General features: G+C 41.8%; 1 protein-coding gene across 1 annotated transcript in view; it reads left to right on the plus strand.

Moving 5' to 3' along the window:
* The window catches only part of LOC137445777 (receptor-type tyrosine-protein phosphatase mu-like), a 203,186-nt gene that overhangs the window by 161,058 nt on the left and 28,064 nt on the right, over nucleotides 1–14,064 (plus strand). The window contains exon 3 of the mRNA XM_068147768.1: nucleotides 11,657–11,773. Within this exon, the coding sequence (XP_068003869.1) occupies nucleotides 11,657–11,773 (117 nt within the window). The remainder of the gene's footprint in view (nucleotides 1–11,656; nucleotides 11,774–14,064) is intronic.

Here is a 14,064-nt window from a genome sequence, read left to right on the forward strand (position 1 = left end):
TTTAGTCAGTTTTATGAAGACCTCATTAGGATGTGACTGTTTATTAAAAATCTAAATGAGGCCTTGCAGTCATTTAGTAAAATCAGTGCTGGGTTGCATGAATGGTTCTTTGGTAATGGGTGATGAAATGGTTTTTAGTTAAGATTAGCAAGAATCAGAGTTTTCCAAAATACCCACTAATGGGTAAAAAGCAAAGCCAAGGCTCATAAAAATATATCAGGGTGACTGCAAGCTGTTTCTAAAGAATGGATTTTGGATTGTACTGATGCAAGAGGCGGCCTTCTTCATGTTTGCAAGTGGCAGAGGAGGTGAAGATGGTGATGTCATTTCAGACATCTTTTCCTGAGAAATGTAGCATAATCTGATGGAATATTCTAGAAGAAACAAAACTTTTTACTCCAGCAGTGTAGGGGTGATTGGAAAAATTCAGTTATAGAATCAGTCGTTTTATTTGGAAGAGACCTTTGAAATCGCCAAGTCCAACCATTAACCCAGCACTGCCATGTGTCTCAGCACCAAATGTACACAGCTTTTAAATCCCTCCAGGGATGGTGACTCCACCACTTCCCCAGGCAGCCTGTTCTAGGGCTTGACAACCCTTTTTGGAAAGAAATTATTCTTAATGTCCAACATAAACCTCCCCTGACACAACTTGAGGCCATTTCCTCCTGTCCTATCCTTTGTTACTTGGGAGAAAAGAATAACCCACATCTTGCTACAATCTCCTCTCAGGAAGTTATAGAGGGTGCGATCCTCCCTGAGCCTCCTTCTCTGCAGACTGAACAATTCTACTGCTCCTCAGAAGACTTGTTCTTTAGACTTTTCACTAGCTTCTTTGCTCTTTTTTGGATGTCCTCTAGCTATTGGAGAATGCACACAATACAACACCTTGCTTACTCCAAGATACTGCTCTGGACTACAAACTTCCAAAGGCAGAGCTGGATCCTTCTGTGGAAAGCAATGGGAACTGGACCAAGGTCCTTCTATGTTGGCCAAAGTCTCAAATTGCTTCTTGAAGTATTTCAGTGTTTGCATGTATTGGCACATGTCTTTGCTCCTTAAAGAGTTACATTAGAAAGACTCAGAATGTATTTAGTTGTGCCATCTAGCTGTCACCTCCATCTTTGCTCTTGTTGGGCTGGTGCTACTACTTGGTTGGCAGAATCGAACCTTGGCATGTCCTATCATTTGTTACGTGTCAGCAATCACTTGCTCTCTCCATGCCTTGTTTTTGCTTCAGGCAGAAGAAATTTAGTAATACGTGATTAAAAAAGTGGTGACCTGCACTGATGAAATTCAGTGGAGGTGGTTGATACATAAATGTGCTACAAGGACTTGTGGTTGTCTATCATGCTTTTAATGTGAGAAAGTATTTTGGGGGGAAAAAAAAAAAAGTCAAATCACTGGAAATAATGATAAAAAATAAAACCTCACCCCAGGAGCATAGTAATTACAGTAATTAGAGTTTCTCAATTATTATACAGAATTAGAAAACAGACAGTGCTAATAGTGTTAATAAGCACACAAAAGACCTTTTATTTGAAAGGAAGCAAGGTCGACTACCACAGAAGGGATGTAACCCAAGCAGAGGAATGAAGGTCAACCACAGCGTGGTAAATAGCCACGATGCATGCACACGCACCATAGCGCTGCTAAAACAGCCTCTTGCTGCTCTTTTACTTCCCAGGAGTGTTGTGCTTACCTGGTAGCCATCTTACACTCCTCCTGGGTGGGTTTTCCTTCCTTCTGTTCTATGTACACAGAGAAAAAGAAAGAATGCAGCAGTGGCTTAGCTTTTCTTTGGTTGGCCTGCAGTTGACATGTTACATGCATGATGTTCATCTCCCTTGCTGCAAAAATGTTGACGGCTTCAAGTTTTCTCAGAATCACAGGAAAACACAGAATGGTGGGGGTTGGAAAGGAACTCTGGAGGTCATCTTGTCCAACCCACCTGCTAAATCAGAGTCACCCGATGCAGCTTACCCAGGATCATGTCCAGGAGACTTCTGAATCTCTCCAGAGAAGGAGACTTGTGCTCTAGACCTTTCACTGGTTTCACTGCCTTTCTTTGGACACCCTCCTGCACTTCAATATCCTTCTTGAAGTGTGAAGGGCCCAAAACTGAACCCAGTATTTGAGGTGAAGCCTCACCAGCACCCAGCACAGGGAGGCCATCACTTCCCTATAACTGCTAGCCACATCTTCCTCAGATCCATCTGATGATCCATGTCTGTCACAGACAGACACTAGACATCCAAGAAAAACCGCTAAATAAATCCCTGCCCAAAGACTTCATTCTGAGTACATATTTCAAGAACCATCAAAGACAAAGCAGCATGTGGCTGTGTTCAAAAACCATGTAGATGTGACTCTCTGGGATATGGTTTAGGAGGCATGGTGCTGTTGAGTTGATGGTTGGACTTTATGATCTTAGAGGTCTTTTCCAGCCGGTAATGATTCTATGATACTGTGATAAAACCTGCAAAATTTCCAGTGGACTTGAGACCTTTTCATAGAATTTTAAAAAAAAAAAAGGGACAGTTTGTTCACAGAGCTATGATGAAGGCATCTTAAAGTTTTGAGAATCTTCCCTGCAGAACCCTTTAATAAACAAAGGTAAATTCAAACTGTATTTAAGATTCCAATCACCCATTACAGAGCTATCACAGAGGTGAAACTCCCGAACCGTTTCGACACATCTCACAGACGGCACATTTGTATTTATAAGTGGAAGAACACTCAATCTAATTGAAACTGCCTCTAAATGCAATAAACCAAATTACCTACCTTGGAACTAGTTCAGGACAGTGGCAGTTGTGCTCCTTGGGAGGTGTGCCAAAGGTGTTTGTAAGCATAGTGGTGACTAAGGTCTCATTTAACTCTTCTACTGAAGGAAAGAAACCACATTTCATAAATGAGAAGGAGAAAGGTTGCTACATGAAACCCTTTCTCTACATCTAGGTAATAATCATCTCAGCTTCTCAAACCTATAAATAGTGTCCTTGAACATCTAGAGAAGTTTAATTTCTTATAATCATGTTTATTCAGAACATCTGGGGTCTCTTCATATGGTACATATATGTCATCTTATATTCTGTGGTGATATTTTTGGTTTCACTGTAATTCCAGTAGCTCTTATTGGATAGAGTTTATTCTTTTTACAGCAATCAATGAGAAAAGCAGAAAATAATCATAATTTGTAACTATTGTTAATCCTTTGAGTCAGTGAACCCTTCTGGTTGGCAAAACAGATTTCAGCTTTCTAGACTTCTAACCAGAGACAGCAAGTTGGCTTTACTCCACGAGGGGTAGCTGGAGGAGGGGGAGACACACACTTAGTAAAAGGAAAAAAGGGGGAAAAAACTGTTTTTCTTCTTGATTCTTTGCAATCATTTGATAAAGATGCCTGCAGATTAGCAACATTAGCATCATCAAACAGGACATCAACCTACAAGCCTTCAGCACTTTCCCATGCCACTCAAAGCAGCCTTGGTTTCAGCTCTCAGGGGTTTGCTGCATTCTCCTTTCCAGCAAAAAGCTAGGTTTCAAAGCACGTTAATCAACAGAGATTAATATCTTAATGCTTACTAATCCAATTGAGATAATTCACTTTGAGAATGAAATAAAAGAGGTTTAAGGATACACAAATGCACTGACCCCCTTGTTGGGCTGGCTGCTGAAATGATGCCAAAGCGTTGTTTGCAAAATGCAGTTTGCAAAGAGGGCTTCAAGTCCTTATTTGAAATGTCAGGACTAGCAAAATAGCTTCATCACTGCAGGTCTCCTCACCTCAGCAGACTCATGAAATGAATTTCTCTGTGAAGGAAGGAGTAACCTGGAGGCACTGACACAGTTTTACCTTACCCAGTAGAGTAACACATAGAGCTTTCTATCCTAACCTAGATGATCAGGTTTTAGAGCCACAAGGCAATCCTCTAACTTGGTGGTGCTCCGTAGCTCAACTAATGTCATGATTTTGTTCTTGGAACAGAAGCATAGTTCAGAGCACAGGCTGTTCTGCTCAATGCAGGCACATCAGGTCCCTGGAGCACAGGATCTGAGCAATATGCCCATAATTTCACAGTTGTGTAAAGGATTAAGACAGGCTTTGAGGAGCTCCATTTAATCCTGTAACCATCCTTCATCTTGGCACAGAACCACCTTTCTCATGTGTTCTGTGCTCAGCCTTTTCTTTTTTTTTCTCCAGGGCTATATTCAGATGTACTAATTTGCAGCCTTTTTTAACAACCAGTGGGAGACAAAATTGCCTAAACATAAGCAGTGAAATAGAGGCAATCTATAATCTTGTTACAGAATCACAGACTGGTAGGGGTTGGAAGAAACCTCTGGATATCATCTAATCCAACCCCCATGCCAAATGCAGGGTCACCCACAGCAAGCTGCCCAGGATTGCCATGTCCAGGTGGGCTTGGAAACCCCACAGCCTGTCTGGGCAGTATGATCCAGGGCTCCACAACCCTCAAACTGAAAAAATTTTTCCTCCTGTTCAGGTGGAACTTCCTGAGTTCCACCTTGTGCCTCTTTCTCCTGTTGATATTGGCAATGGAGGCAAGAACTCTACTACAGCTTTACCTTGGGTTACCTTTAGCCTAAAGCAATTTTTCTAGACTAATTCTTTTTCACAGCTGAAGGAAGGTCACACCATGGGTTTGGCTAGTCAGTTTCATCTAACCCAACTACCAGGCTGATGGTTGCTACCAGTACACTTTAAGCATAAGGAACTGCAACAGTCTGCTCAGGGAGGTGGTGGAGTCCCCATCTCTGGAGGGATTTCAAGGACACGTAGATGTAGTGCTGGTTTAGTGGCAAACTTGGCAGAGTTGGATGAACAGTTGGACTTTATGATCTTAAAGACATCTTCCAACCAAAACAATTCTATGATTCTAAGATCAAAGGGAGCACAGCCATTCCCTCTGGCAGAAAGCATTTGTGTGTGGCTACTAATGGACATTCCCAGAAAGGCATCTCTTCTGGACAAAAGCTGAATGAGAGCACATCCACCATGCAACCTAAATTTGCACTGCTAGGTCAACATAGGGCAGCAGAAGGTGGAGAATTATATCAGCTCTTAGGCATCACTGGGAGAAGTTAGGCTGAGATGGAGACATCTCTTCCCCTCTGAGAGCTGTGAACAGTAACTTCTGGCTGCATTTATACAGGTTTATTTACCTGATGGTGCTGAGGGAGTATCTTAAATGTTATATTTCTCTATGCTCCTCCAATCCTCCTCTAGAAGACTGAAAAATAAAGTATAAATCAATTAACTGCCTTGCTCAAAAGCAAACAAAGAAAATGAAGAAAGAAAGATTAGGTTTTATCTTCTGTCAAAGGTTGGTTTATACCTTTTAAAACATTCTTAAATCACAATATGTTGGGGCTTTCCGTTTGAAAAGTATTTAAATAAAAATTCTTCCAATTATTGGATGCTCTTTTACTTCAACTCAGCCAAATAGAAGTCTGTGATGTTAACCAAGCTACGCCTGTAAAATCCATTAAACATTTTTCACCAGTGAGCTTGGTTGGCTGTTTCGTTTTATATCCCAAAGGTTCCACTTCAGAATTTATGTCTGGCCTATCATCATCACTTAGTTCAGGATTAATTTTAAATTAGAATGTATAATACTGCTCTTCACTAACGACAATCCAAGCAGCGCCTTGCCAGTTATATCACCTCTTTGCTAAGAATATTTCAGAATCAAAGGAAATTGGAAACTTGGAATAATCACTGTTATTAAACTCTTCTGTACGAGCCACAAAGTGTATTTCACAGCCAGCTCACATATTAATTCTGTAATATTCCTCCTATTCCAAACCTCTAAGTAAATTAATTACTGTCCTGGCTTTCATGCCGCCTTGAGCTAGATGTGTCACGTTGCCAAATGGCTAAACAAACACACACCTTCAGAAGCCACAGTTTGTGTTCATTAGCCATTTACCGCCTGCATTGTTTGCTATATTAAAGGGCAACAATAGTTTTCCACCTTCATTTTTAATTCTGAGCTCCTCACATTTTGACTCTTTTGGAAGGGAGGTGGAAGTAGATGATAATCATCTCCAAATTTTGAAGATTATTAGTAAAACCAACGTGTTTGGAACATTTGGGCAGCGCACCTCGGGAGGAATAGATTAAACCAGAGCAGTTTCATTACGTCTCTGGCAATCACCCCTTTATCTCATCTTGCGATGAACATCTGTATTTTTTGGCACGTCGTGAGGCTGTAAATGTGGGGTGTATCTGAACAAACTCTCCATCAGAGTTCTGCTCAGATGAGATTTCAGAGTTACGTTTTCTCCTTTGTGGGTATTTACTGCTATGGTAGCAACTGCATGGGGAAAGAGAGAGAGAGGGAAAGAAAAAAGACCTAATTCATTTAATATTCAGTTCTGGATTCATGTATCAATTATTTAGCTAAACCTTCTGTTACTAATTTTTCTTTGTAAAACATGTACCAAATGTTTATAAAAAAGGGGAAAGATTCGTCAAGTTACAGTAGCTAAAGCTGTGCTAAAAATTGAACAAACATATGTTACCATCAGAGTTTCTCATATTTGATGAGTAAAACCATACTCTATTTTGTTGCAATTGTCTTTCCCTGTACAAACAAAGGCCCTGATCCAATAAACATTTATAAATGTGATTTTGGTTTACACTGCTTCAGCTTGTTCTGTCTTTAAGACAGTTCTGCATTTATTTGAGAGGTTCTGGAGGAGATGGGAGACTGTTCCTTAAGTATTTTACTTGACTTTTGGCTCATCAGGAGTGCACAGAGTTCTTGTGTCTAAAGCTCAGCATAAATTCACAGATTAGTGATCTGGTTGGAAGGGGTCCTCAAAGGTCATCTTGTTCATCCTCTCTCAGTGAGCATGGGCACTTCTAACGACATCAGACTATCTGGGATTACATCCCTGGGCAACCTATTTCAGTATTTTACTACTCATAGTAAAGAACTTCCTCCTTACGTCCATGCATGTGCAGCAACACTGCAGAACAAGATCCAAAAGTAGGAAAAAAGCTTGAATTTAAAAAAAAAAAAATTGATGAGTTTTTTGCCTCCTCCCAGTGAGTGAATCATTTAGTGTCAGTCTGTGGCTCTGACTGTGGCTTTGGCACCATTACAGCCTCTGTTCCACTTGGGAGAATTTTCAGGAAATAGTGTTGTCATGGATCCTTCTGCTCAACTCCAATCTGCTCCATGTCCAAAACCCCCTGTGCATCAGAGTAAGAAATCCCCAGCTGGCCAAGCTTCATGAGGCACCAAAGGCTCTAACTGCTATGTAACATCCCCCAAAGCTTCCCTAATTGTTCCACTGCATCATCTTAAATAAGGTTTAAAAAAAAGGGTGGAAAGAAATCTGACAGTTGACACATAAGAAGATGGGAACTGTACTCTTCTAAATTGGTCTTTCTAAATGTCTCTTCTTCTTAGTCATAATCCAGACTGTCTAGACCTACCAAGTTATAAACAGGCGTGTTTTCCTTCAATGCTGAGCAATTTAATTCAGCCAGCATTGGGTGTATTTTTCCCTGACTGTTTATTTCACTAAACTAGAGCTGTTTGGAGGATGGCAGGCACCCATCAGAAGGAAATGAGGCTAAAGTTAGCAATAAAGAGCAGTGCTGCTCCACAGTGCTGAGAGAACTGGGGCTGTTTATTCAGGAGAAAAAGGAGGTTGAGGGAAGACCTTCCCTCTCTCTACAACTCCCTGGGGGTTGTTCCTTCTCCCAAGGAACAAGCAGTAAGACAAGAGGAAATGGCCTCAAGTTGTGCCTCAAGGGAGGGTTTATATTGGGCTTGACCTCAAGTTTCACCAGGAGAGGTTTACATTGGACATGTGGAACAATTTCTTCCCCAAAACAGTTGTCCAGCCCTGGAACAGGCTGCCCAGGGAAATGATGGAGTCCCCATTCCTGAAGGGATTTAAAACATATATGAATGTGATGCTAAGAGACACGATCTAGTGGTTAGAATTGGTAGTACTAGGTTAACAGTTCTACTTGATGATCTTAAAGGTCTCTTCCAACCAAAGCAATTCTATGTTTTTATGACTAGCATCACCACTGCAGCTGCTCCGCTCCTATGTGTGTTGCCTGTCTTCATGTGATTCAGGTTCTATCTATGGAAAGATATGAACAGGTCAGGAAAAGGGAACTGGTCCCTGAGGTGGGGTTGTTAGTGAGCTTCTTCCATCCAGAGGCAGCTGCATGGAGAATCAAAAAATTATCTTAGCCATGGGAAGGAAAACCCTAATTCAGAGAGTCCCCAGCAATGACTATAGCAACCTGGCCAGCAGGTCAAGGAAGGAGTCTTCCCCTACCCATGGTGACATCCCACCTGCAGTGCTGGGACCAGCTCTAGAATCCTCAGCACAGCAGGGAAGAGGATCCAGAGGAGGCCACAACGATGATGGGAGGGCAGGAAGCACTCTGCTGTGAGGACAGGCTGAGAGAGTTGTGGTTGTCAAGCCTGGAGAAGAGAAGGATCCAGAGAGACCTTGCGGCCTTTTGATACTTAAAGGGGCCTATTAGAAAGATTGAGACAGTCCTTTTAGCAGGGCTTGTTCTGTCAGGAGAAGGGCTGATGGGTTTAAACTAAAAGAGGGGACATTTAGACTAGATATAAAGGGGAATTGTCTTATGTTAGGGTTGTGAAACACTGGTGCAGGTTGCCCACAGAGGTCTTAGAAGCTCCACTGCTGGAACCCTTCAAGGTCAGGTTGCTTGGGTGTCTGAGCAGCCTCATCTAGTTGCAGGTGCCCTTGCTGACTGCAGTGAGTGTTGGACTAGATGACCTTTAAAGGTCCCTTCCAATCCAAAACATTCTATAATTCTCAAAAGATCCTTTTGCTGGCCTAAGGGATGTGACCAGTGTGAACAGAGGCAAAACAATGAGCATTCCTCTACCAGAGGATTTTTGGAATTACATCCAAACAAGACAAGATCTGAATAAATACCAAAGAGATGCAAAAATAGATATCAGCAACCACAAAACTGCTTACAGCAACGTTTAGTGCTTCTGAAATAGTTGTTCACTGCTTACAGCTGATGGATATGTCACAGAGATGAATATGTGTTTGCCAGAGATCCTGCTTTTTGGGAACCCTGGGGTTAGTCCTTTACTGGTGGAAACATTCTCATCCACACTGACACCCTGTCAGCTTGCTGGATGGTGAGCACAGTGGGGTCTTGCTACCCTTACCCCTGGTACAGGAGTGTTGAATACCCCTGGGAATGTTCATTGTCCCAGCTCCAAAGCTCTTGCTGTGGAAAGGAACTGCATAACATAGCATTTAGCAGTTATCCTCAAACCATGCTTAAAAACAGATGAAATGTGAAGAATATAGAGACGTTTTCTTAGCCAATACTAACACGGTTACTAGGTCTGAAGACAAGCATAGAGAAATAAATAAAAACCTGCTTATAGTTACCTTAACTCCAGCTCTGCTCCAGGAGCTTTCCACCAGCTGGGTAACCAGAAATAAGCTCTTAAGATGCTTGTGTAATTTTGTGGCTGGAAGCCAGGACTTAGGACCAAGCTGTCCTTTTTCTCTGAAGAGGATCTTGATGTGGAGCTCTCTTTTTTGCAGCCTTTTAACTCAGTTCTATTCAGATTTGAATTTTCTCCTGCTAAAGCATCCTAAAAATGGCCAGAAATACCAATCTTGCCTGGGCAAGCTTTATTTGTTTCAGACAATGTTACTACTTTGATGTGACAACACTCTTCCTTCTGTCCAGTGATTATCAGCTACATCGCTTGAAACAAAATCAGAGGGAAGTATTTTCTACCTGGCAGGACAAGGTTTGCCTCCCTGAATAATCCTTTACATAGTAAGCCTGAAGGGTGTATAAATAAATGGTCTGAATCAAACCATGCATTGGAGTTTTCAAGGTGTGTTTCTATACACGTTCAACAGTTTAATCTTCTGCTGAAGACTAGACAGGATGGCAGTCCAAATATTTTGGCATGATAATGGCCTTGAGAAATGCTCCATCAGCTGTGAAATTTAACTTTTTTTTTTCCCCCTATCAGTTTTCCATTGAATATTTGAAGTATTTGGTTGGTTTGGGGTGGGTTTTTTTTGCTCAACCCACTTAACTGTATATTTAAATAAATCAGTAGATTTGCACAGGATCATTTTGATTGGAAGAGATCATTGAGTCCAACCATTAACCCAGCACTGTTAAGTCCACCACTAAACCATGTCCCTCAGCACCACATTTATACACGTATTAAAAGATCCATTTTAAGTTTTCCCTTCAGTGAAAGGAAGAGACAAACCATTCCTAGCAGCAGATGTGTAACAGATGTTCCTCCTAGCACATACTGCACTCCTGGATGATGGCCAGGTGCAGTGGTGAAAGCCTAGCTATTCCCATGGTAAAGCAGAATAAAAGAGAGATGTAAGTTATGTGTTAGCTTTCCTGCCCACCACCTTGTCCTCACAAATGGGAAGGAGGAGAAAGCTTTTCAGTCTCTCAGCTATTTACAGCAGCATATACAGTCCCCACCTACTTTTAAAACCAGATTTTAACATCTTCACTACTGTGAAGACCATCCTGTCTAGACCACACCAGGACTCAGAAAATCTGAAGTACAAATGCATAAAACACAGGATGAATTTGACAAGGATGTACAGCTCCAGAATCATAATGAAGGGAAAGGAAACTTATCTCGCCTAACCCCAGCCAGGAAGAAGCCAAACACCTAGGGGAAGGCAGCCACCAAATCATAGTATCATAGAATCATAAAATACGTTGGGTTTGAAGGGACCTTTAAGTTCATCTAGTCCAACCCCCAGCAGTCAGCAGACACCCGCAACTAGAGTAGGTTGCTCAGAGCCCCAAACAACCTGGCCTGAAATGTTTCCAGAGTTGGGCTACCTCCTACCTCTCTGGGCAACCTGGGCCAGTGTTTCGCCACCCTCAGTGTAAAAAATTTCTTCATTTTTGCAGTCATCTAGACACTTTTCTTAGTCAAGAAAGATAAAGGCACCTCTAAAAAGGCAATTGTCCTACTCATCAGCATTTAAGTGAGGTGAATCCCACCCATAGGGTTTGGGATCACCTAGTGAATTGAAGTTAAAGCTCAGACATAAAGCTCCTCTATTGACTTCAAGTGTGGAGTTTTACAATTTGACCTCTCATCAGTTCCTGTGGAAAGTTAGGCTGAGAATACAGATAACTGTCTAACAATAGAGAAGATTCCTTCCTGTCTGAAAATCACCTTTTCATTTTCAAATGTAGGGAGATATTTTTGAGACAAATCACCAACTAGTGGTTGGGGGGGAAAAAAACCTTCTGGTGGTGGTTGTCCCTCTGGGTACACCATGTGTTGGGCATCACAGGAAATGAGCAGCAAAGTAGTGCAGGGTATGAATATCCCTTGTGGTCGTCACACATTTACCTCTGCTTTCAAAACCCACAACAGGAATCTCACCTGAAACTCTGAAAGCTGACTCAAACAAAGAGGAGATGATGTCCCTTAGAACTTGAATCACCTGCACCAGCAGAAAATGGGGCTGTTTTGCACATGATTGTGTTTTAAACCAGAAATTATTGCCCAGAATACAGAATGGGCTCAGCATGAATCCTCTGAAATAAATTAACCTCAATTTCTTTTGTGTTTTGTTTTGAAAGGTCAAATGCTGCAAGTACTGGCCTGATGACACAGAGATATATAAAGACATTAAAGTTACCCTAATAGAAACAGAGCTCCTGGCTGAATATGTGATCCGAACGTTTGCAGTCGAAAAGGTAAGTGCCAAAATGCTGTTTGTTTGGGGTGTTTCTTCTTAAATACAGCGGTATCTGCCTCAGTAACTTAGATACGTACTCAGCATGGGGAAGTTCTGTCTTTTGACTTGGCATCTCGGGTTTGTAGGGGGTTTTTTTGGGTAAACGACTGCCGCCCTCTTATGGCAGATTGTGGTTTTCCTGGAATTCCTCAGCTTTTCTGCATTTTCCATCACTGTCAGCCCCTGCCTTAGTTAAAAAAGAAAAAAAGTGATGTTCCTTGCCTAGGAGAAATCGAAGCCTCCCTCCCAGCAATCAATTGAAAACCACATTCGTGCTGTTTTCCCATCTCTTGCTCCCCATAGTCATTTTCTCTATATACCAGAGGCACCATTCTTCAGAAGTTTGTGGTGGAGAATACTGTTATGTGTTGGACTGGTGTGTTCCCGGTCTGCAGAGACCAACTTGAAACAAACTTAATTTTCTACTTAAGGCAATTTCATTTTGTGTGTGTAATCCGTCTTTACACAGAGAGTTCCACTGGATATTAGGAAGAAGTTCTTTGCTATGAGGGTGGTGGAACAGTGGAACAGGTTGCCCGGGGAGGCAGTGGGCACACCATCCCTGGAGATATTCACAGTCAAACTTGGTGGGGCTCTGTTCAGCCTGATCTAGTTGGGAACGTCCCTGCTCACTGCAGGAGGGTTGGACTAGAAAGCCTTTAAAGGCTAACCCAGTGCATTCTGTGATTGTATGATTCCCATCAATGTGTGGTATCACTGTTTGTCAGAATAGCGCCATGAGTCTTTTTGATACTCAGCAGATCCAGTAGCTTTGCCAAAGAGCTTATGATATATGCACAACATACAGTTAACAAGGCACTGGAAGTGAGAAAAAGCAAGATCAGTCAGTGGTAAAGAGTGTCAGGCATTTTGTGTCAGTTCAGGGGGTTTAGTCACATTTCATTAAAGGACAGAAGTGTTTCAATTGTGTGTATCAAGACTCACTTGAGATGGAGAACAATGAGGAAAGGGAAGATTTTATATGTCTAATGGCACACTGAAGTAATGTTCTTCTGGTATCACCACAGGGAGATTTTTATCTAATTAGCTTAGAAAACTTTTTTTTATTTAGTTGCAGTTCCTGTGATATGGTTCTCTCTTGTGGGAAGAATATTTGCTCTCTGCAACTACCTGAAAGGAAGTTGTGGCAAGATGGAGGTCAGTCTCTTCTCCCTAGTAACAAGTGATATGACGAGAGGGAGTAGCCTCAAGTTGCACCACAGAAGGTTTAGTTTGGATAGTAAAAGAAACTTCTTCACTTAAAGGGTTCTCAAGCACTGGAATAGACTTCCCAGAGTGGTGGCTGAATCCCCATTGCTGGTGGTGTTTGAAGGTGACAGAGAAGTGGTGCTGAGGGACATGGTTTAGCACCAGACTTGGCAGAGTTAGATCATGGTTTGGACTTGATGATGCTAAAGGTCTTTTCTAGCCAAAATAGCTCTGTGCATCTAAGAGAAATGTCTCCATTGTGTTGTCCACTAAACTTCAAGATTGACTTTTGCTTCTTTTATGCCTTATAATCCCCAGTTTGCTGAAGCCTTGGAGCTCTACCAACAATAAGTTAATACCTAAAATATAGATAAGAATGTGAAAAGTGAGTGTAGTTTAGGACCAGACTTGGTCGAGTGAGATAATAGTTGGACTTGATGATCTTAAAAGTGTTTTCCAACCAAAATTATTCTGATTGTATGATCTTTAGCATCTAAGAACCCTGCACCCAGCTAGGTGGTGACCCAAGTTGAAAGGTCATAGTAGATGACTGACACAAAGGGCACCCAGCATCCACACTAACAAACAAATTGGAGTTTTCTACTGTTTTATTTATTTACTGATCCAGTTGAAGCTGTCCCTGCTTACTGCAGGGGCGTCAGACTGGATGATCTTTTAAAGGTCCATTCCAACCCAATGCATTCTATGATTCTACAGTTTTAGTACTTAAATATGCATCAACACAGCAACCTGAGGGTAGTGACGATGGAATTCTGTGGTTTGAATGAACTGAAATCTTGCATCGTGTTTACCGCTATACATATTCTACATCAATTGCACCCAAGCCTGTTGTTTCCTTGCATTTAGATATTTTTAATAAACAGATGAGAGACAGTGGCTACACTTTGAAGTAGATAAAGCACTGGTTGGTTTCTATTCTGCAAATTTTAAGCCTGTGCTTTGATGTTAGCTTTTCACTTCTTAACTGGGACTGGGAAGGGGGCCGGGGAGGGGGGAAGCAAAGAAAAGACCGAGAGGATT

This window comes from Melanerpes formicivorus, unplaced genomic scaffold (assembly GCF_026170545.1).
Source record: "Melanerpes formicivorus ecotype bairdi unplaced genomic scaffold, bMelFor1.0.p_v2 SCAF_15, whole genome shotgun sequence".
Lineage (NCBI taxonomy): Eukaryota > Metazoa > Chordata > Aves > Piciformes > Picidae > Melanerpes > Melanerpes formicivorus.